This window comes from Mytilus californianus, unplaced genomic scaffold, assembly GCF_021869535.1.
Source record: "Mytilus californianus isolate M0D057914Y unplaced genomic scaffold, xbMytCali1.0.p SCAF_1, whole genome shotgun sequence".
Taxonomy (NCBI): Eukaryota; Metazoa; Mollusca; class Bivalvia; order Mytilida; family Mytilidae; genus Mytilus; species Mytilus californianus.
Genome location: NW_026262581.1, coordinates 18,797,609 through 18,821,450, shown reverse-complemented (window position 1 = coordinate 18,821,450; position 23,842 = coordinate 18,797,609). Strand labels below are relative to the sequence as shown.

Below are 23,842 nucleotides of genomic sequence, written 5' to 3'. Positions count from 1 at the left end.
TTTTTTAATGAATTGGTTTCGGTCATCAAGGTGAAGAGGATACAGTGCGATTCAAATTGTATATATTTACAATTAAACTTGCAAGCCTTTTTTCATGACCCACAATTTAAAATATAAGAAAACATCAAAATAAAAAGGGACATCCGGAAAATATCTTCAAAGCGAGTTAAAGGTTTTAAAAGTGTTTGTTTTTAACAAAAGAGGTTTGTCATCTAAAACTTTTAAGAGCATACACAAAGCACAGAACTTAAAATTGCCAATGCTTGCTACCCTAAGCATAAAAAACCTTGCAGAGCAGGTGTAAGGATCTTAATAATGATCAATATCAAGCCATTGTTCAAATAACCATGAACATATCTCAAATTCCAATAAAATCGGCTATTTTACAGGTTCACGTATTGCATTTCTTAAACACATATAATCATTAATTGATTAAATTTTTTCACATTTGCATTTGAACTTTAGCCTAAAAACTAACTCTTATTTAAAAACCAAAACGAGCATCTTAGAATGGAACATCAAGTGGGTGACTTAACATGATGTCTTTTGGGAAAGAGGAGAGAAAAACATATTCCTTTAACAAGAATATTTCACCCCACATTGAACAGTATTTACTTTAAGTAAAGTCACTGTCAGTTTCTAATTCTTATATAACAAAAATGATATAAAACAATAAATCTTTTTTTTTTAAACTATTATCTTATATCTAATGCTAAACAAGCATTTGGGTTTACGATTGCATTTCTTTTTTTAAAGAAAGCAACTTGTTCTACTTAATTATTCATTTGCATTTGTTGTACCAAAATATGAATTTGCTTAATTTACAGATAATTTGGCTTACAATCAAACAGCGAAGATAATTCCTGTGGGCCAAACTAATGCAAGCCTTTTAGTCGATGGACTCGTATCAACTTGTAATGATTTTTCTTCTACTGCAACCAGTTCCTATTTGCAGGTTGAATTTGGATCTTTAAGTGTTATAACTACAGTGCATATTGTTTTTGGAGGAGGTGAGCAGATCACGATTAATATGGAATGTTGATTCGTTAATTTGTAGCATATAACATGAACCCAATGTACAGATAAAGCTTGCACTTTCATCTTTCTCTTTCTACAAAGCTTTTGTATTTGGCTATTTATTTGGAAAAGTGTAATATTTTAGTCTCGCAGTTGCATGAACATTTGTAACTTGTATCTTGTTGCTAGATTAGTTGCCATATACATGTAGTAACGCTATAGCTAGATCGTAGATGTCTACAGCTTTTATTTTTATTATACAATTATAGCCTTTGTATGAGGTCGATACGAGGTTATATCGACCTAAGAGAAGCATATTGACTGAGGACGAAGTCCGAGGTCGATATGCTTCTCTGGGTCGATATAACATCGTATTGACTTCAACCAAGGCTACAATTGTTATATTATTAATCAACAACTATTGCATGAACAATGTAAAATTGGGGATTTCTAGAATCTATTTTTAGTAACATGCTGTATGCCCTGTGCAATATGCTGTTTTTGACCTACGAAAAGCTTAACACAGCAGTATTGGCGTGCAAACTGAGCAAATGCAAATGTACATGTGATCAAGTTTTAACGAATCACAAATCCTTAAAAAAATTCGATTAATAATATAAATAAATAGTCATTTTGACTAGATATGCATCAAATAAATTATGGGCATACATCAACATGATCAATACGACAGTAACCCAACGACAATCGAATCTATAAAAGTTGTGAATAAATTGATCAGCAACAATCAAAGATCTATCAATACAACAACATTTTCAAAATAACAATGACATTATTATAATAATTGCATAAGTCAACCACTATGATCGAGGCTCCAACCTTGGAACAGCCACACTAATATAAATCGGGGTTATTATTTTTTCTTTAGCTCAATCTTCCCATTTTTAATATTGATCAGTAGGCCAACAAACTACATACAAATTAAATGTACAATAAAAACCAGTACAGGACAACTAGTTATCTCACGATTGTATTCCTTAAACAAATGACTGCTTCTGTAATATAACAATAAGGAGATGTGGTATGATTATCAGTAATCTTTCCATTTAACTTAAAGAACAAAGATGTGAAAAAGTAACGGTCACCGTATGGCCTTCAACAATGAGCAAAATTTATACAGCATGCTAATATAAGCTATAAGAGGCCTCGTGTTGACAAAATTTGTAACACAGCAAAAGAAAATACCCACGACCTGATGTTTGCCAAAAAGGAATAACCGAAAAACATTTATGCCGACAAGAACCAAGTTGAACGACAACCTACTGATTAAAGACTTGGGACCTGTCCATGAAGAATGTGGCGTGATGACATTTGTTGGTGGGATAAAAGCCCTCTTTCTGACATTGGCTAGTGGTGTAAAAGTACAACAACATCAAAATTGTAAAAGGGCTAGACCCAACAGATTAAAAAATTAAAACTCAACACAAAAACAAATAAAAAATAATTGACAAAATTTGATTGTATTTATTTTTAAGTTATCTATTGTTTTGTCTATAGATCAAACAACGCCTGACGATGGTCATGCAGTCTATTGTTCTAATGCCACTGACACGTGGAAAGATGGCACTTTATTGTACAGTGGCCCACGTTTGGACACAGACATAACCATCTTTGCTGTTTGCAAATATTTGATATATGTACCGCCAATGTTAAGTGGAGATTCTATGTTAGAATTGTGTGAAATAGAAATCGGTGGTAAGTATCTTCATATGTTATCTATGTTTGTTAGATAAATATATTTTTAAAGGGTGTGTTATCTAAAAAAGGGAAACAATATTTGTATTTATTCCGACATAAAAACTGGTGTCAACAATTTTACAAGGAGCATTTTCAAAAGTTGTTTTTAGTGACTTTTTTATTTTACTTTTTGAATGACATATACACATGGATTTAGGGCATTTTGTAAAAGTCAAAGTTAGCCAAACAACCAAGAAGAACAAGAATTTTCTTTTCAGATCAATGTTACGATATAGAAATAGTTATAATATTTTACTCTGCGAACCTTTTAGACGTCTCCAAAAGATTGCATCATGTAAAGTATTCGAAGGAAATGTGTTCTTTTAGAACTATTTGCTTGAATGAAGTATTGCTGATGGGTTTCATGTTATTTCCAAGTTTAATATTTTGTGTCAATTGAACAATTTCGTTGATAGCGAAAGTATATGTGTTTGTTTTAGTTTTTTTTTCGCAAAAAAGCGTAAGGGAAATAAATATATATCATACAAAGACTGATGTTGAGAGAAAACAACTGGCCATTTTTTAATGAAAATCGATCAATATGAAGCTTACACTCGTAATGTACTGAACAGTTTAACATAATCCACGCATATTCTTCAGTTTAATACATCCATTCATCCAGTTTCTAAATAAACCGGTTCTTAGTTCGTTTATCTATTTTTCTGGTGTATTAAAGCACAGGATAATTTCCGTTTCCAAAACAAGTGAATATCTTTTTTCGGATAAGCTGGTGACAAAAAGATTGAAAGTATTGAATGCATACAAACCAGAATAACATGAATTGAACAGCCAAATGTATGTTATGCTGTAATTCTGATTGACAGATTTGCAACCATATTGGTAGCACAATTACACAAAACTATGAACTAGAAATTTACCATATATTGGATAGGGACAAACATTTTGCCTTGAACGGACCCCCTCGAAGAGTTGTTACAAGGGTTCTTAACGTGCATAAAGTGTGGCACTCTCTACATGAGGCATTGAATTTAACGTCCCCATACTAACTAGATGTGGCTGCGTATTTTGTACATCCCGCACAGCCAAATGGACGCCCCACTTTGGCAAGGATTTTACTGCCGGTCGGGAGAAGTTCAAGAGTGACTTTATTTTTTCCCTGTCACTCTTGAGAGCTTTTTTGTAGGATACGTAGTCGTTCAACCTAAATAAAAATAGGCAAAAATAGAAAGAAATGTATATCTCTGTGGTCAATAATAATAATCCATCAAAAAGTTAATTGCTTTCGAATACCAAAACGTTTATGTAACTAATATTCGTTGAAAGTCATGTACAAGTCCAAAAGGGATTTTTTTTTTTTGAATTTTTAGAAAATTGCTTGTGAAGAACGACTTTAAAAATTTAAAATTGGAGTCTTAAAATGTTGATTAGTTTTACTTCTGTTGTTTATACGTGTAAGATTAGGACGATCCAATTTTTTAACCAAAGGACTCAGTGGCGGATACAGAGGGGGGCGTAGAGGGCGTACGCCCCCCCTTTTGCTTGCACTTTTTTTTTTTTTTTTTTGTAAAATGATTAATCAGACTAGACTTCGTGAACTTTGTCATTTCCCGTGTATTTAATTTTTATGCGACAATTCTTGACTTATAAATATATTTTTCGCTCGTATTTACTGTAATATATTATTAATAATGTCAAAGTCATGTGATTCTCTACGGTGGAGTTGACCAGTTCGTCGAAAAAATCGTCACTCAGTCATTATGAAATTCAAATTACAGTAACACATTGCTTAGGCTGAGGATGACAAAGCGACAAAGTATTTCACAATTCCACCCAACAGAAAGTAATACTCTATTACACTCTCATAAAAAAAAGTTCCACAGCAATATTATTTACCTACGAAAACATGTTTAACCCCACACGCCCCAGCCCATTAATAACATTGCTGAATAGTGATCCCCAGTCAGTAAGCTCTAGATATAGATTTAAAATCTAAGGTATGGACCATTTGATCTGAGGGGGCAGTCTGAGATATTTTAGAGAAAAAATTCTGACCCTGATTTTTGCCTTAAACAAAAATTCTGGCCGTATCTGGATTGAAAACAATAATCTTGTCCACTTTTTTACTATTAGAAAAAAATATTTTCAACAGAATTATTTAGCATTAAATGAACATGATGAATAAAAAACGGGCGTAATTTTTTTTTTGAGAGGGGGGGGGGGGGTTGCATGTGAATCCTATATCTGACCGGAATGTTTGTTTCGCCGAACTGATATACTGAATACTTTTTTCAAGGCCCGACTGCAACCAGCCTGCTGTGTGTGGCCTATATGTCTCCATGTGTCGACCGTCATTCACAACTTCATTGTCATTTCCGACTCATTCGTAGCCTTTGGTTGATTTGGAACCCCTCACTTCCCTTGTTGGGTGAAACATTTCAACCAAACATTTGGATGAAAATTGCTTGTTTGTCTTTCTTCGTGTCGGTCGTATCGTGAATTTCATTGAATAGCCGTATATCTTGTTTACAACAAGAAATCTGTGAGGTTATGCTAACTAACCATACAACAAACGAGAATTTTCCATGTCCATTTTTTACTGACAAATCCCACATCAAATATATTAATTAGTACATAGCTTTGGATCCATCTAATCATTTCATAATAGACAATTGATGGAGAGAACACGGCACCAAAAATGTCCAACCCCTACACTTTAACTATAAAATGCATTTTACACTTATTTTATATTTTTTAGCCAAAAAAAGGTCCAAAAAAATTTTCGCCTCGCTCCGCTCCGCGAACTTTAATACTACGCCCCCCCTTTCCAAAATCCTGGATCCGCCCCTGGGACTATTAGAACCTTCGCAGAGAGAAAGGATGTATTATATAAATAATAAATCAATGCTTTAAATATAAATAAGAAGATGTGGTATGAGTGCCAATGAGACAAATCTCCATCCATGTCACAACGTGTAAAAAGTAAACAATTATAGGTTAAAGTACGGCCTTCAACATGGAGCCTTGGCTCACACCGCGAACAGCATGCTATAATTTAAAATGCCCCAAAAATGACTAGTGTAAAACAATAGACAACTTCCGTTCGTTACATTTCCGTCAAAAACTCTGGTTTTAGTAAACGTCATTCGTGTGTTTAAGGGCATCGTTACTGCCTCCCCGTGTTGAGCGAGAGGCTGAAAAAATATAATGCTATATTGCACGAATTATTCGGTAAATTAAATTCTTATAATTGATCATCAGCACTGCTATCATTAGGGAATTGTGATTAAGTACCTACGGAACAAACATTATTGCTAGTTTACACTGCATAATGACGATCACGAAGACGCTTGATGAACTTTAATAGTGCAGGAATACAGGCAATCCCCTCAATCTGGTAAATACAAGCACTATAAAACATCAATTGAAATGGCTTGATTGTATGGGAGTTGTAAATTTATGATTAAAAGAAATGTTAACAGTACAGAATGTATGTTATTCTTCTTTCCCTATCATCAGCTGGTGTTTTAAAGCATAATTGAAATTGGTACAACACACTTTCGTATACACTAGTTTCACCTATCAAACTAATCATGCATTTACCTGTATATTTTGATCGGGCAGTAACCATTACTAACCATGACTACTGAAAACAACAATTTGTTTTTAAATGATTTTAGCATCAATGATTTTTTTTTTTTTTGCATAAATGCCATGGAAGCAGAAGACATTTTTTATACTCATCGCCAATCAATTATTCCCTCGGATAGTCTCTTAAACATTAATATGTTTTCAAAGCTTCAGAATGCATACAAAATAAGTGAGAAAAAATAAAAGCAATGGGAAAACTATACATATTATTCCTGTAGAAATTATTCTGCTGAGAAAGACTTGATTCTGATTAATTGTTAAATAATCAATGTAATCAATATGTAATCACTTGTATGAAATTGAACTTAATTGTACTGCTCAAATCATTGGGCGTCATAATTGACAATAATAAACTTTGTATTTGTATTTGATTGTATGTGCATTGAACATGTTGAAAACGTGTATCACAGAACTCACACATATCTAATAAATACTATCATAATTTGCCCGACAATCTAATTGTTATAAGTAAAGGCAATACTAGAAAACTACGAGGCACATCAAGATATTTCCTTATGCATAGGGTTAATGAATGCAAAAAAAAAAAATCGACAAACATAATATTATAAAAAAAAATCCATATACATGTACATAACGGTAAACAAATATGAGAACACTCCTTGAGTACAGAAAACTTTATACTGCAGCTAAACATCGCCTTAGATACAAGCTCTGCTAATACAACATTGCGTTTTAATTCATGATACCTGGTAGCACAAATTCCGTACATTAATGTGAAAGATTTTGGATTTTTAATTTCAATCGACGCAAGTTACGTGTACACCAGAATTACACCCCAGTTCTATTGTTATACTTCATAGTTTCTATTTCTGAAACAAGTGTAAATTGAATAGATCTATTGTTACGAATAACAATGGATTTTGACCACAGGGTGTGACGAGCGGGGTTTCTGGAAACCCCTGCTTCTACATCCCGACAACAAAGTCCATTGTTATTCATTACAATAGAAATTGATTATTTTTTAAATAGCATGAACATAAGAAATTACTAATGGTGTTCACTACAAGTTGTTTCAACATATTAAAAAACACATTTTAGGAAATTCCAATAGCGAAAAAAAAATTATGCATCTATTTTGAATAAAAAAAATCCTTCAAGGGAAAAATAATTTGATTGATAGCGTTGAAAAACTAAATAAAATTGTTCGCGATTTGCGAGATGAAAAAAATTCTGACTCCAACAAAAAACCATACCCCCCTCCCTCCCCCGCCCAACCCCTTTGAAGTTAAAATGGTCGCTCCCTAAATACTCCTTTGCTTGAAAGTAAAATTTTTGATCCCAGTCATATGTCTCTTTTCTAAAGCATAGATCTTAAAATAAACAGATATTCTAAGTCCCGAACCACCCCCCACCCCCCCCCCCCCCCCCCCTTCCCTTGGATCCCGGTCGTCGCGTTTCTAATCCAGACACACCTACATGTATCCCTCAGTGTGTCCGAATAATGAATCTTTGTTTATTCTTGAGAAGGGGGGGCTTCTTTTTTTTTTTATAAAACCGTAAGGGAGCTACCATTTGATTTTTATGGGGAGGGGGGGGGGCTAAGATGAAATTTGAAAAAAGGCAGGACAGGAGTTTTGAGTAAAAAAAAAAGGCAGGATAAACTAATAAAATTAAAAGGGAGGACCGAATAGTGTGAAAAATAAAAAGGCAGGACAAATTTTTTCATTTGTGATAAGAATGCACGAAACGGTCAACCTTGAACTTCTGATCCATATTAGCACCAGGATGTAACGAGAATATGCAAAACAGCAACTTTGACATTTGTAAAATCTACTCACTTGTCAAAGTTTGAAAGAACATAGCCAAAGTAAGGTTACTAGTGGGGTTTCATGTAAAAAAAAAAATTTCTTACAATTCATGGTTCGATTTTGTCAATAAATATGCTATCCATTCTTTTTTACTTAATAATCAATGTTAACAAATATAGGGTTTAGCATTGGGTGTAAGTAAGTTATACACCTCAGGATACGGCGTGTCTGGGTAAGAAACCCCTCCGGCCGTCGGGGTTTCTTATCCAGACACACATATCCCTCGGTGTATAACTATTACAGATTCTTTTAACAGCAAGGAATAACCAGTGATTAACAACAACAAAATCACCAATACCTAAACTGCATGTACCTGTATCAGTCAATAATACCAACGATTGACCGTTCTGTCATAAATGAAATTTTATGACAAAGACAATCATTATGTGTCGGCCAGATGACACCTTGAATGTTTAGCCAACAAAAGACAAAGGTCAATAATAAACGTAACAAGCTTTTATTAATCAATTTTACAAGGAATTTTACACAAATAGAAATGTCAACTTAACTGTAAAATATCTGAATGTCCGATCCAATGGTCTTTTCTTTATCTGGGGGCCTCGGTGGCCGAGTGGTCTAAGTAGTCGGAGCTACTGCATCATTAGCCAGTCAACACTGAGATTGTGAGTTCGAGTCCCGCAGGTGCACTCGACTCTAATCTTAATTGACTAAGAATGTCAGTTTTCCTACCGAAGGTCGGTTCTCTCCGGGCACTCCGGCTTCCTCCACCAATTAAAACTGACCGCCACGAAATAGCACAATAGTGTTGAAAGTGGCGTTAAACACCAATCAATCAATCAATCAATCTTTTCTTTATCTAAAATTTTTCTCTTAACTGTTGCGGAGTTCAAACGGAATATAAATATGTCCAATAAATTCACAAACTGGAATGATGTTGTTGACGTAAATAATCTGGGAATACTTATATATTTCTGCTGAAGTCTAATTCAGTGTCTGTATTTAAGGTTCATCATAACAAATGGACAAATATGGCCGTATTTTCACCTCAAAAACTACTCTGTGTACAGACTTACCTGAGCAGTTTGGAAAGTTTTAGGGCCTGGCATCCACAAGATACATAAAAGTTAAATGTATTTTGTATATCAGAAAGGTAACATCTTTTTTTGGATTTTAATGGGCATTTATTTTCATTCCTGCAGAAGGTGTAAAAATAAACTAAGTTGGGATACAACTTTGAGATGCTCCCTCTCAAGTAACAACTGGTTTGTATTGTATTGATTGTACTTGATTGGCATGGACAATAGATATCTACACATCTATAGGTGAGTTAAAGGTAGTAACTGAGTGGACAGTATCAAATGCAATTCAGGTGTTTGTTTATTTTTACACCTTCTGCATGTATAATTATGCTTTGCTACTGACAATCAATTGATAATTGTTTAGTTTACATCTTTCATTGATTCCAGGATGTCCATATAGAAGATACGGAGTAAATTGTGAACATTTATGTTCAGAACACTGTTTGGGACAAGGGCAGTGTGATTTAGTCAGTGGGAGTTGTTTGTCGGGATGTTCAGATGGTTGGGTTGGTGAAAAATGTGACAAAGGTATATATTATATATATATATAATAATTATATGTTTATCATGTAGATATTTTTGATATTAGAACTGTGTTAATACATTTATATTTCTTTTTTTTTGCGTGAACCCCCTGAGGGGTTCACGCTTATATATTGGCGAGTTTTGGAAGTGTCTATGGGCCACTCGATATCCTCGGAACGTCTCGAAAATTTTCCATCATTTATAATGGTAGTTAAATTTATGTCTTTGATACGGTCCCTCTATGGATAGGCTACAACGTCATATTGTATATTTCAACACTCCGACAAACGGTTCATTTGTAGATTTGAAAGTAAAACAATAAAGACTAGTCTTTATTGTTTTACCTATTTGCCTTTTGACAAAACATATATGATTTTAATAATGTGAATGTTTATTAAATATCAAGTATAATGATAATGCAATTATATAATTCATGCTTTGAGACGGTCCCTCTACTCGTTGTGTGTGTTGTATTTAATGAACCTGGGAATAGTTTATTGATATACAATGACCCAGAATAAACTGATTATTTCTGAACGTTTATCATTTGATATTTAGAATTTCAATCATAGCATGAGAAAATGTCGGAAAGAATGAAGAAAATTAAGAAAATGATATTTCTGTTAAAAATATTTATCAAAGGTCGGAAACACAGTGGTCGGAAAGCATATAATCAAACAAAAGGATTTTTCTGTAAAAAAATATCTAATTTCATTAATAGATACTACCAGAGTCTAAGAGAATATTCATTGTTAAGGTAAAACTGAGACTGAATTTATTCCTAATAATTATAGAATATAATTAAAATTGTAATGTATACGTGCATTATGTCTCACAGGTTTGATCAGTCATTACATTTATGAAAATTATATGTAACGTATGAGCACCAATGAGCTGGGATGCGTACCCAAAGTTAGCTAAATATATTATATATTTTAAACGGTCGTGAATGAAAAATATACTTGCGTGGTTTCAATTCACAAGGATTTTAAATCCTTGCATCTAACAAAAAACGTAATTAATATTTTACAATAATCATAACAAAATTTAATCACTATCATAATGTTTATTTAAAAAAAATTTTTTTTTTCTTTTATTAGTTCAACCTTATAGCATCTAAATATTTGTACTATGGTACGGTTTTGAAAATTGTATTAATTGTGTTGGTCAGCTATCCTACACGTCTTGATTCATTCACATTATACATCACCCTGTTCACACGCACACTATCGGTTTGCGTTCACAAACATTCCGGATAAAATGTCAATGAATCCGGAGTCAAAACACTTGAGGTAGCTAGTTTGACATCCGAATTCAACTATTAGATTAATATATGTGATGACGCAAATGCGTATTCTTATCCAAAGTATCAGTGCGTATGCTTTCTATTTACTATTTCTTGCGCAAAAATACCACGTTCATGCATAAATATTAATTTCACTCGCGAATGCGAATTTTCGTTTTTCTTATCTAAATTCAGGGCACGACAATAAGAGCTTGCCATGTGACTTTCAAGCACGAACATCATTGCTTACGGTATTCTGACATCTCGCTGTTTCTCTTTTGTTTTCTTTTTTGAGTCACTGTTTTTTTATAAACTTTGACATTTTCGAAATGCCAAGGATTTTCTACCCAAGGAATAGATTACTTAACTTCGTTCTTTATTTGGCCTTCTTAACTATTTTTATTCGAGCGTCACTGATGATTCTTTGTAGACTTAACTCGCGTCTGGCGTACAACATTTTAATCCTGGTATTTATTTTATATCTACATGTCTTTTTATATAAATTGGTTCTTTTGAGAGTATGTTCAGGTATTCATAAAACTTCAGAAAATAAGATATTCTTCAAAACCAAGTTTCCCTGTAAACTATTTGGATTGATTTAAGTAAAAGCAGGAAATCCCTAAAATTTGAGATGTTTTATGAGACCAAAATAAGTCTCTATATAAGAGGTCTAAATGAAGCTGGTGTGTTACTCTCAAGAAAAATATACGAAACCTTCTTATAAGTTGCATGCCACAGGGTTTCACTTCACATGGAAAATGGACTTTAAATTTATCTGTACAACATCTACCATGAGTACAGACAACTTCAATAACGAGTTGAGAATATGAAGGCAGCCTTGCAGGAAACAAAATATAAAGATGTGATAGATAAAATAAATGCATCCAGAATATAAAGCAAACTGAGTGCTTAAATTTATATTGCGATTGGTTTGTGCAATTTTCATTATACATCCGGTTTGTAGACACTGGGATTTGCAATAGGATTATAAAAAATGATGTACAATCCCAAGTAATAAATGAAATAGTAGAGCTTTGAAATGTATATTCAAATAGTAGCTGTATATACACTTTTCTATTCACACCTATCCAACATTGCTTTCAACTGACTTGTGCAAGAATATACACACTATTACATATTTTTGATAAAGGTAGTTCAATTTCATCATTATTTCCTTCTATTCACAGTCAATAATTTCAATTCAAAATCAAACAAAAATTCAGCAACAATCTTTTGGTGACCAGTCAGCGATCTTAGGTTCACGTATTGCTTTTCTTTTTTTAAAGAAAGCAACTTGTTTTTGTCGTTAAAACGTGTAATACCAATCCTAATAACCACGACGTGTTTCTTTAGTAGAATTCATCAGGTGTACTAATAACCATGAAATACATACCAGTTTGTAAACACAGGGTACTAGTCTAAGGATAAATGAGGTTTTTGCTGCCCCAATAGCAAAAATGGCAGGCTGAGCCCAGCTGTAGTAAAAAAAAGTATATTAACCGATACAAGTGCGACACCTGTCTCTGAATTAACCTGATACGACGAAAACCAAAGATTTGAAATAGAATGTTTGAAAAAAATATGCAATATACAGAGTTTGTCACTCGTGCTGTGTGGAGGCCGTAGAAAGTTTTCCCTTGCTAGAGGTGTATGCTCTTCTGTATTTTTAAAGTTATGGTGTATTTATTCTTGAGATAACTTCTCTGATGTGTGTCACATCATTCTCTCAATTTTAGGCCAGTTTGTGTACTTGCGCACATAACCTTTTCTTGGCCCTCATCATTTGCTATGTTAAATTTTTCAATTTCAAGCATTTATTAGGGGCGCGGTCTATACACCGTTATTTACACAGACCGCACTGGTTACCGGAACTTTAGATATATCAAATCAGTTACCTCGTATTTGAGAAACAGAAAAATGTGGCCTCCCTTTTAGATTAATTCATACATTTTTGTATTATTCAAAATTATCAGTCAAAACCTTTCATTTGTTACCTAAATTACTAAAATATATTCTACATATACTAGTCAACAAAAGTAACGATACACAAGGTTGAGTCCAATTTATCATAAAATATAATAAATATGAAAAACTGTTAAATTATCCAATGAAAAACGTTAATTTGCAAAGCAAATGCATATGATTAAAAGAATCTGACCAAATTGGAAAGTGAGAAAATACCGTGTTATACATAGGGGTCAAATTATTTTGCGGAAAGTGATGACAAAAGTCGGCACTTAATTTCGAAGATGACAATTAAGTATTCAAATATCTGCAAAGGCATTCAAAATTTTAAGCAGACCATGTTTAAGTTTAAAGTTTTAAGTTCTAATATCGATTTTTGAATTTTTGGGTGAAAATACGATTTTTGAAATAACAAAAATTTCCAAAAAAAAATTCGCATATTTGCCTTATATCAATGGTTTCGATAAGAAAATAACACTCTGTAAATATTAGACCAATTGGGCAATTATTAACCTTCGCACAGTGTATCAAATTTCATTGTATAAGGAAAATACATTGCCATGTATCGTTTCTTTTGTTGACTAGTATAGTTTGATAGTTACACCTATGCGTAGGAACTATTTTGTTTTAAATATCCAGTATGTTCTTTTTCACCTGGCCCGATTTGGTGGTGTTACATCATTCAAAGTCTACCCAAATTATTTCAGTTTGCAAAGAATTCCGCTCAAACCGGTTCTATGGGCCGTCCTAAACTTGTAGTGAGGTGAGAGTTTTTTTTGTTTTTTTTTGGCTCCGTGTTGAAAGCCTGCCTCACTTTGACTTTGAGATGAAGAACAGCAATTAGAGCGTTGTTCTTTTGCTTTTTGTGTGTTTTTGCTGTGCATGTACTGATTTTGTGTCATGGATGGACACCACATATCCTTTGTTTTTCTTTAATATATGAAAGTTGCATTGTATGTAAATATGCTAGGAAAAACAATCGAGTCAGAACTGCCTTAAAAAACACCGATTGCACATTAATATTATCACATCTCTTATATTCTTACTGTATACAAGAAACTGTAGTAAATTGTCAATGAGAAAACTTTGAAACATTTCAACCGAGAAAAAAAATCAACGGCCAGCTGATTTATGACAACACAACAAAAAAAAAACGAAAAAAAAAACCATGTGACAGACAGCGACCAACGACTCTGCCAACTTTAGCAAAGTAAGTACTAGTCACACACAAGACAGTTGCTACATTATATATTTTTTTCAAATGATATAATATCTCTATATCTGTTAATATTTATACAGTGTACGTACATATCTGAATATTCGAGAAAAAATTGGGCCACCCATACAGCTTTCTGTTCCCATAATACGGAAAACACCTTAAATACTATTTACCTACAAAAGAAAGGCTGATAAACGAAATGTAACAATTCCGATTTGCTACATGAAGGATCATTGATTATTCATAGATTTCGAATAACAGAATACATACCCTATCACATATATTTTTTTAACAAAAACAGACCTATAGCTAGCGTGCTTACGTTATTGCATAAATACAAATTTAGGTGTGACAAATATCTGATGCATTTATGACTCAGTGTTTTCATCGCATCTGTGAAAAACAAATCGTCATCGGCTTATGTTCAGATACTTATGATTCAATCAGAAACCTTGTCATATATAGTTCATCCTTATTTCTCGACCTTTTCATATATCACGAGGCTCGAAAAAGTGACATATTCTGGAGGATCATCCCTACTACACATATATATATAGCAAGTGCCACCCCTTTTTCGACAGGCACACCTGCACCTGCTTTATAACAGTTTTCATCATTCTCACGACTTGCTGAGGTCTTGTTGTGTTGTTTAAAAAAAATTGTTTGCTTGCTTAACAAAATGCACTTTACATAATAATAGAATGATTCTCGTTGATTCATGTTTTACTAACGTATAACTACCATTACTATGTAAATACACTCACTTTATAATGTTAATAGGTACAAATGTATACGTCAAAATTATATTAAAAAGTTAGTTATTATGTTTTTTACTGCAATGATGCTTTTATGTTGATACTTGCGGGGGGACTAGTTTAAAGCTTTTTACTTTGATTATTTCATTTCAAAGAGTGCAGTCCTGGTTTATTCGGAAGTCAATGTCTTCGGAACTGTTCAAAGAACTGTTTAGCATGGCCTTGTAATCATGTGACAGGAGAATGTGATGGGGGATGCAAGAGAGGATGGGAAAGACTCAATTGCACAGACGGTATGTTGAATTAATATACACATTTGTAAGAGAGCAACCATTTAATTTCAAGGGGGTGGGGTATGAGTATTTTTGTCGTCATCTGCTTGATCACAATATTTTTTTTTCATCAAATTGTGGATCAGAATATTTGTTTAGGAAAAAACCATAACGACCCTAAGTGAAGAATTTTGTATTAAGATATCATATAGATCTTTTATTTAACGTTATACAATTATATCCTTCGTATGAGGCACATAAAAAGGCTTCATGTGTTATATCATTTTTGTCAATAGCAGTCGAAAACATAATATATAAAACAGAAATAATACAAAATATAAACATACAACAGGGAGGCGGAATATACCAAATCGAAAACGAACTGACAATGCCATGGCAAAAAAACAAAACGACCATAAGACAAACAACAATCTATAAAACAAACTAAAATTGAACGCCTGAACAACCCGAATCCTACCAAAAAACCTGAGGTGATCTCAGGTGCCCAGACAGTTTGAGCAGATCCTGCTCCACGTTGACACCCGCCGTATTGCACATGTAAGTACACACTCGGTGATAAGTCTAATTCCATAGTCCACATTGTATTGTAAAAAAAAATATATATAAATTGTAGATAAGTACACCATTGACCTTTTTTTTTTCTTTTGAAGAAACGTCCCCCATTGTGTTAGTAAATCAAATTGAATAAATTAATTTTGTAGAGCTGTATCTTGTTCAATTTGTTATTTATTATAATAGTCACAAAAGATAAAACAAGTATTTGCGTATACATATATAAACATACACATTATTACAGAATGTAGTAGACGAACATTTGGTTGGAATTGTTCCGAGAAATGTGATGGCTGTATAGAAGATTCATGCGATCATATGTTTGGGGTCTGCAAAAACATTAGTGGATGTAAACCAGGCTATGAGTATGGACGATACTGTAATAAGAGTAAGCAGGATCCTTTTCTCTCCTATAAATGTCCAGTCAAAAAAATCCTTAAAAAAAATATTTTTATATTATTTGTAGTTTATTAATCAAAGTTACCCATCAGGTTTATTTATTGTTCTAATTAGTATATTAGCTTCAACTTAAAAAGTGAAAAGCGAATATATAAAAATAACCTTCGATTTATTCTGCTTTGACTCCAATTAAAACTGATACAATTTGAAAATGATATAAATACATTTTTCCTTTGAAATTTTTGGAGCTGATTTGGTATTGAGACTTAGAAATGATTTTGAGCTTCATATTACACTTATGTTTTGTTGAAATCCATAATTATGTAGATCTCTTAGATATCAATTGTATTACTATACAGACATACGCAGTTCAATTCATTTATCCATCTAGACCACCGTATATCATTGTCAGTTGAACTGTTCGAATACTCAACCTTTAGTTTTCAGTTAGTTTTTGCTGTTTCGTATACTTATTTCCCCGTTTCCCAACAAGACTGCCTTAATTATAACTATTAATGCGCGTTGACTTCTGATTCCTACATAACGTTATATTTTCATCGTAATCACCCATCTGTTATCTTATATATACTCTTATACAAAAAGACATTCAGAAAAACAAAATAAATGTATACATAGGTAATCTATTTAATTATTAATTTCAACTGTTTCAGAAATAATGTTTTGTTGTTAAAAGTAATGTCAAATACAAATCATCAGATACGAGTTAGACAAGCTAGGCTAGATTTGATATTGGACTTATTATGTTGCTAGAAATAGAGGATAAAATAAGCTCACAAGACAGGTATTGTATACAGATACTGACGGGGTTAAGTGAAACCTCATGCCTAACATTGAGGATGTTAAGGTTATACATTTTACAAACTGTCACAGCGTATGTTTTACTTTTTACTAATTGTATGGTGAAACTCATAAAGAATATCCTTTGCAGCGTGTGCAGATTGGTATTTTGGGACAAACTGTACAAATTATTGTAACTGCCGTGAAAATCCATGCGATCGATATTCTGGTCAATGTTCAACCGAAGGCTGCAAAAGAGGATGGTATGGTGTCTCATGTGATCAAGGTAGAATGTTTATCATTTGTGTAAGGCAAACTATTACATAAGAATGGTGTATATAAAAAAAGGAGTTGTGATATGATTGCCTATTAGACAACTATCCATAAAATTTAAAATGACATGGTTTGGTGGTTAAATTAAATGGACCAATGCCAGTTAAAAAAATAATAATATACCAAACACAAAAGTTTAAAGATTAAGTAATATAAACCAATCAAAACACAAAACAATGGGGATGAACTCATGTTGCTCCGGAAGCTACCCAAATCAGTTAATGGCAATTACATGTATTCGTGATTTTTTTTTATTTCAACGCATTTCCTTTTGGCGATTAGTACACTAGCTAAAAATAAAAATTCAACGATTATGATTCCATCTTCTATGGCTTGAAGTATAGAGTTTATTATCCTAATTCATCTGTAAACTGTGTTTCATTTCCAAAATGTGACTTGCATAATATGAAATGTTTCTTGGGGAAAAAACACAAATGTCATATTTCATTACTGACGATAGTCGATGAGATGAAAAAAAAAAAGAAAGAAGAAAAAAAAAACACTATTTCAAAAGATTATGACTATAAAAATTGTTATTCGTACTATGATTTAATTGATTTCTTGGTACTTAATTTGAACGCACCTCCCATGTTTATCGAGAAATAAAAAGCCAGTATCACGTGCAATCATTGTTACAGTATTCACTAATTTAAATTGCGTTTTTTTATCAGAATTTTTTTTAATTAAAGTTACTACTTACACAGAAGCTACTTAAACATTTATCTAAATGTATCAGCCGGCAATTCTTCGAAAGTGTTTTTGCCATCCTGAACCTTTTAACCGTTACAAAAAGCATGTATCTCAAATATACATGGTTATATTTCTTACACGAGCAATTGAGTTCACCACGGATTTTAATGGGGTTCGCTCTGCTCCGGTGTTTGTCCTTTTATTTTTTTTACTTCGTCCGGTCATTGTCTGTTTTTCATTGACTAATGCAATTTTTGATGGATACATTTTTTTTTCTTTTTAGGGTCAATTAAAAAAAAATTTCAAGATTTTCAAGATCTTTATAAAAGGATATTTTTATAACTGTTGCTTTAGAAGTAACAAATGCTTTCCGCAGTGCTTTTGATATTTTTGTTACTTAATAACTTTTGTTTGTACAGTTAATTTCTGGCTATTGTTTGAAATACTTAATAACTTTTGTTTGTACAGTTAATTTCTCGCTATTGTTAGAGATAATCACCATGATAGTGTATTCCAGTGTTTTGCTTATAACCCCATCACACTGGACCACGAACCCGCTACGACCTCAGAAATTTTGAAGAACCTTGGTGGTCGTGGTAAGGTCTTATTAGACGTAGCGAAAGCGTGACAGGATCGTTCCTAGAACGTGTAACAAAATCGTAGCGGAATAGTAACAGGATTTTATCAGGATCATAGCAAGGTCGTGGTATGAACTTGAAAACTATGAAATATTGCATAATCAAGCTGACCATACCACGATCTCACCACGACCTTATTTTTTTTATAGATCGAAGTGGGATCTTCATGGTGTTGGTCTAGTGTGACGGGGCTTTTAAAATTACTGAGTTAAAAATTAATGTTGAGTTTAATTTGCTGTGCAGGATGCATACATACACGGCCATGACTTAAAATCTAGAAAAAAATGTTAGTGACTTAAATCATAACTATAGATATCAGAAATCTAACAGATGAAAAGTGAGAAGATGAAAATTCCCGTTCCATTGACAGTTTTAGACATGTTAGAAATTAATAATCACAAATAGTATTGTTTAATCATCAAGTACGACGCTATAACATGATTCTGTGCCGATCTACAAAAATATATTATTTATGTACAAAATGTATCACCTATTGATGTATAATTATTAAATCAAAATAGAATGTTTCAGAATGCATGTATGGATATTTTGGATTTAACTGTGAAGGATTTTGTGCAAATTGTTTGAACGAGTCGTGTAGTGTATTAGACGGGAATTGTACGGACGGTTGCTCTACAAGATATAGTGGCGATCTGTGTGACATAAAAGGTAATACAACATTGTTTGACCATATTGCTCTTCCAAACACACAAAAACAAACTTGTATCCTTATTGTCAATTTTGTAAAAACTATAATATTGCCCCGGAATTAAATACTTTTAGTAGCACTTGATTAAGTGCATGCTGGTAATCAAACAACAGCTAGCAGTAATAACAAATAACTACTATAATTATACACTCGTTTATTGTATCGATGAGTGCAAATGAGGTTCTGTACAATGTAGTGATATGCAAGTATATATATCTACGTTTTGAATTAATCAGTTTAAATACGCGATAACATTTTCAATACACGCGTCACGTTTTTATTTTATTTTTTTATGTATTTAAGGAAGCGCAATACAAAGATTTTTGCACCTTCAACCATACACTTTAAACTCGCGTAATTACTTTCATACAACTCCAACATTTTTTGATACGGATCAAAATGAAAGAAGAAAAATACTATTCAATTATTATAATTGTATTATTATGTAATAAAGTACATACTTGATTATAATGTAATTGAGATCAAGTATAGAATGCGTTATTGTAGTTCCTTCGACTATTAACACATTAATGTTTGGGTAAATTGGTTTAAAAAACAGGATTACAAAACTGGTACCTTGTAAGACTAAATAAATGATTTAGCAATACCGATTAAATTTCATATCTTTAATTAAAGTAACGTTAAGGAGTGATTAAGTTTTTATTGTCTCGCCTGCGACTTTAGTCGCAGTATGCGAGACAGGTATTACAATCAGGCGGCGGCGATAACGGCGTAAACTATTTGTTTAAAGCTTTATATTTCAGAAGGTAGAAAACCTTGATGCTTCATACCTTGTATGCAGATACCTTATGTTACGAAGTTTTCGTCTCTCATATGTCCATTGTCATTTACCTCATTTTCATGGTTCAGTGACTGCTTGAAATGAAATTATAATTTTTTTGTAAAGTGAAATACTCACTTATTATGAGTAATAGGTTAACTATATTTGGTATATGGGTTCCTTGCAATGTCTACATGTCCGTCATGTAGGGTTCACCTGACCTCGACCTTATTCCATGAATAAGTGATCAAAGTTAAAGTTACATGGTTAAGTCTGTATCTCAGATACTATATGCAATAGGTCAGCTATATTTGGTGTATGGAATGATTGTCAGGTGTACATGTCAGATTGACAGGTTTCATCTGATCTTGACCTTATTTTCATGGTTCATTGGACAATTTTTAGTTTTTGTGGCATGGTCTATTTTTCAGATATTATAAGCAATAGGTCAATTATATTTAGTGTATGGAACAATTGTGCGATGTAAATGTCTATCTGGCAGGGTTCTTATGACCTTGACCTCATTTTTATGGTCTTTAAGGACTCGTTAGAAAAATCCGTGTTTGTGATGGGCATTAATGAAATCTGTTAAGTTTGAACATGCATGAGACTAACTTATTAAGTGAGATATATTAAAGTAATGCACTGAGGCAAAGGGTAGTATAATGCTTAGAAATAGAAATTTGAAATCATCTTGTAACATAAATTCTAGTTTGAAGTCGAATATCTGTGTAATCATCGAGGACGAGATCAAGATATAAAGCAGACCATCTAGTTTTGATAGTAGTTTTAATTTTAAGTTCACTTAGATCTATGAAGGCCGTTCGATGGCATTTAGTTGCAAACTTCCACGCCATTTAGTCTCAGGTGAAATTATTGTCTCATTGGCAATCATACTAAATGTTGCTATTTTTAGATTAGATCATTACATTTATTACATTCTAAAATCAATAGTGTTTTTTTACGATAACTGTTGTTACGCATATCACATAAACATTAATTTCTGATGATAGAAAAATAGCTGCATGTTTTTACCACTTCTTGTATGTTTGTTAATACAATGTATACATTATCCTTCAAAATTATATCAAAGGTAAAACTGCATATCATGACTTTAATGTAAATTCTGATACAGAATTTGTAAAAAAAGTGATTAATCTTCAGAATTATCAAAGAAACAGATGTCTCCATCTGATCCTGGTCCAGCAATAGGAGGAGTCATAGGTGCTATCGTAATAGTCATCATAGCAGTAATAATTGCTGTTATTATCTACAGGTTAGCTTTATTCGCAGATGCAAAAACATAAACTGTCTTTTCACATATATGTTATATTCGACCATAAGCCTTATGGGATTTAATGATTTAGACAGCTGTTCTGTCATTTATGGCAAGTTCATCCTCACACCAATAATCAAGAAGTCATTAAAATAATATGAAAATAATAGATAAATAAAACAGAGAATTCTTACCAAAACACGATCATATCGTATAAAATCAATAAACTTACATATAGACCAAAGGCCAGTCAATTGTTGACACAGTGACATGTGACTTATTTTGGTTTTGGCTGATATACCAATAGGTCAAAAGGGTAATATTAAAAGTATGACCCGGACATGTTTTAGTCATTCATAATAATATAATAGTTGATCTTTAGGTACATAATCGAATCTGACTTAATGATGTGCGAAACACCACACCTGGTGAATTTCAAAAGCCTTAATTTGTTCTTCAAATGCAGACGTTGACCCGGAGGTCAAAGATCATTGTTAAAGGTCACTTTAAAAAAGACCTCACTAAAAGAAAGCTAAAAAAAAATTAACATGCTGAAACAAAATCATACCGCTCTACAATTTCATCAGTGGCTGTACTTCATAGAACATTTTATACAGTATGCACAAATGGTACAGAAAGACACAATCTTGTGCAATGCCTGGAACATATATTGTTTTTTAGTTATCATTATTATGTCTAGTATGCAATCGAATATCATTCAATTTAATAATTTGTAGACGAAGATCAGCTTCCAGACCTAACAAATATTTAAGTGACAGCGAACATTTAAGTGGAACGGAAGAAAACACTTATATCAGTGAGTAGAACTGCACAGACTAAATGTTTGTTTACTCAAATAGAAATGAAAACAAATATATAATAAATCAAATTTTAGGGTACGAAAAATATTTCTTTATGAACCATGAATATCAGTAGCAACTCCAATATGAAGCCTTTATATGTAGATAGTGGAATGTCAGTAAACAATAAATTGCTAAGAAAAATTGTAGCAGTTAATTGCTTTTGCATAGATTTATTTTCTTTTATTAAGAAAAGTTAACTGTTATCATGTTATGCAATTTCTGTGTATCATCTCATTTTAATTTAGATGTCTGCTTAATATCAAATCAACAGCTTGGTACCATAGTTATATTAAATCACTACGTATATGTTTATCAGCTAGTACATGTAGGTTATATCACAAATATTATTTGTATACTGATACTAGTTTTATGTCCAAACGACGAAATATTTGATTTGTTTTTGTTTGAATAATAGTTATTGTACCCAATTTTTATCGGGTTTTCCCAATGAACATTCGGTATTTAAACTAGTGAATTTCACCAGCGGGGTTTTGTCTGGCGGCTGCCAATAGTGTCCGTGCAATAACTTATGAACCGTTCAACCAATGCTTTTCAAATTAATTTGAAAATGTTGTTACCGATGACAAAATGGAGGTAAAGTTTAATATTGAAGATGTTTACTTACACACTATGTATGCATGTATATAACTTATGAACTGTTCAGTCACTTCTTTTCGCATTTTTTTAATTTGATACTTATGACACAATGGTGGTAAAGTTTGAGATTGATTATATGTATCTTTACCATTTAGGACATGCATGTATACACATAGATAGATTGAAAAAAATCACAGACAGGTCAAACAAACCTAAAAGCGCTACATTAGAATACATAAATTTCAATCGTACTGGTTGCCTTCTTAAGTTCAACAATAATTATACCTTCAAAATACAAGAAATAAAAAAAATGGTTTGCTGTCAATTTCACGGCTAATTTCTTGTAATTAATATCAATTTTAGATCATGATCCGTCACCACAACCGTTGAACGAATTTGTAAATAAAGGTTGTGAAGCAGATCTGGAGGATGTTGGAGTGTCGTTAACTCAAAAACATGCTAGTAAAACAAGTGGTTATGAAGGAAGCGAAGAAATACCAGAAGAATACGAGGATGAATATGAGGGAAATGTATATGGTAATGTACAAACAGTAGCTGAGTACAAAATATCCATAGCAGACCTGAAGAAAGTAATTAACGAAAAACAAAAAGATGACGGTTTCAAAAAGGAATATGATGTGAGTTATTTTGTCAGTATACTACCTTCATGTGTTCAATTATTTTAAAGTTAAAAAGATTGCAATATTTTGTTGCACATTATTACCGACAATTATAAATCACTTATTCAGATAAACTTTAATTGATCACATCTTCCATTTCATAGATTTTACCAAGAGGACTTGTTCATGCACATGTGGAAGGTTCTAAAGAAGAAAACAAAATTAAAAATCGTTTCCTTGCAACATGGCCATGTATGTATTAGTAGCATTGAAATATAGGGTTGAATATTGTTG

The 23,842-nt window shown here is 32.6% G+C and overlaps 2 protein-coding genes across 4 annotated transcripts in view; both read left to right on the top strand.

Annotated features, from left to right (window-relative positions):
• Window positions 1–23,842, top strand: part of LOC127700008 (receptor-type tyrosine-protein phosphatase mu-like) — a 293,046-nt gene that overhangs the window by 57,298 nt on the left and 211,906 nt on the right. For both annotated transcript variants that reach the window (XM_052203443.1, XM_052203437.1), the window contains exons 6-16: window positions 828–1,010; window positions 2,533–2,730; window positions 9,638–9,778; window positions 15,155–15,292; window positions 16,089–16,232; window positions 17,193–17,327; window positions 19,234–19,371; window positions 21,357–21,468; window positions 22,206–22,285; window positions 23,292–23,566; window positions 23,713–23,800. In XM_052203443.1, the coding sequence (XP_052059403.1) occupies window positions 828–1,010; window positions 2,533–2,730; window positions 9,638–9,778; window positions 15,155–15,292; window positions 16,089–16,232; window positions 17,193–17,327; window positions 19,234–19,371; window positions 21,357–21,468; window positions 22,206–22,285; window positions 23,292–23,566; window positions 23,713–23,800 (1,632 nt within the window). The remainder of the gene's footprint in view (window positions 1–827; window positions 1,011–2,532; window positions 2,731–9,637; window positions 9,779–15,154; window positions 15,293–16,088; window positions 16,233–17,192; window positions 17,328–19,233; window positions 19,372–21,356; window positions 21,469–22,205; window positions 22,286–23,291; window positions 23,567–23,712; window positions 23,801–23,842) is intronic.
• The window catches only part of LOC127700039 (receptor-type tyrosine-protein phosphatase T-like), a 253,165-nt gene that overhangs the window by 197,741 nt on the left and 31,582 nt on the right, over window positions 1–23,842 (top strand). The window lies entirely within an intron of this gene.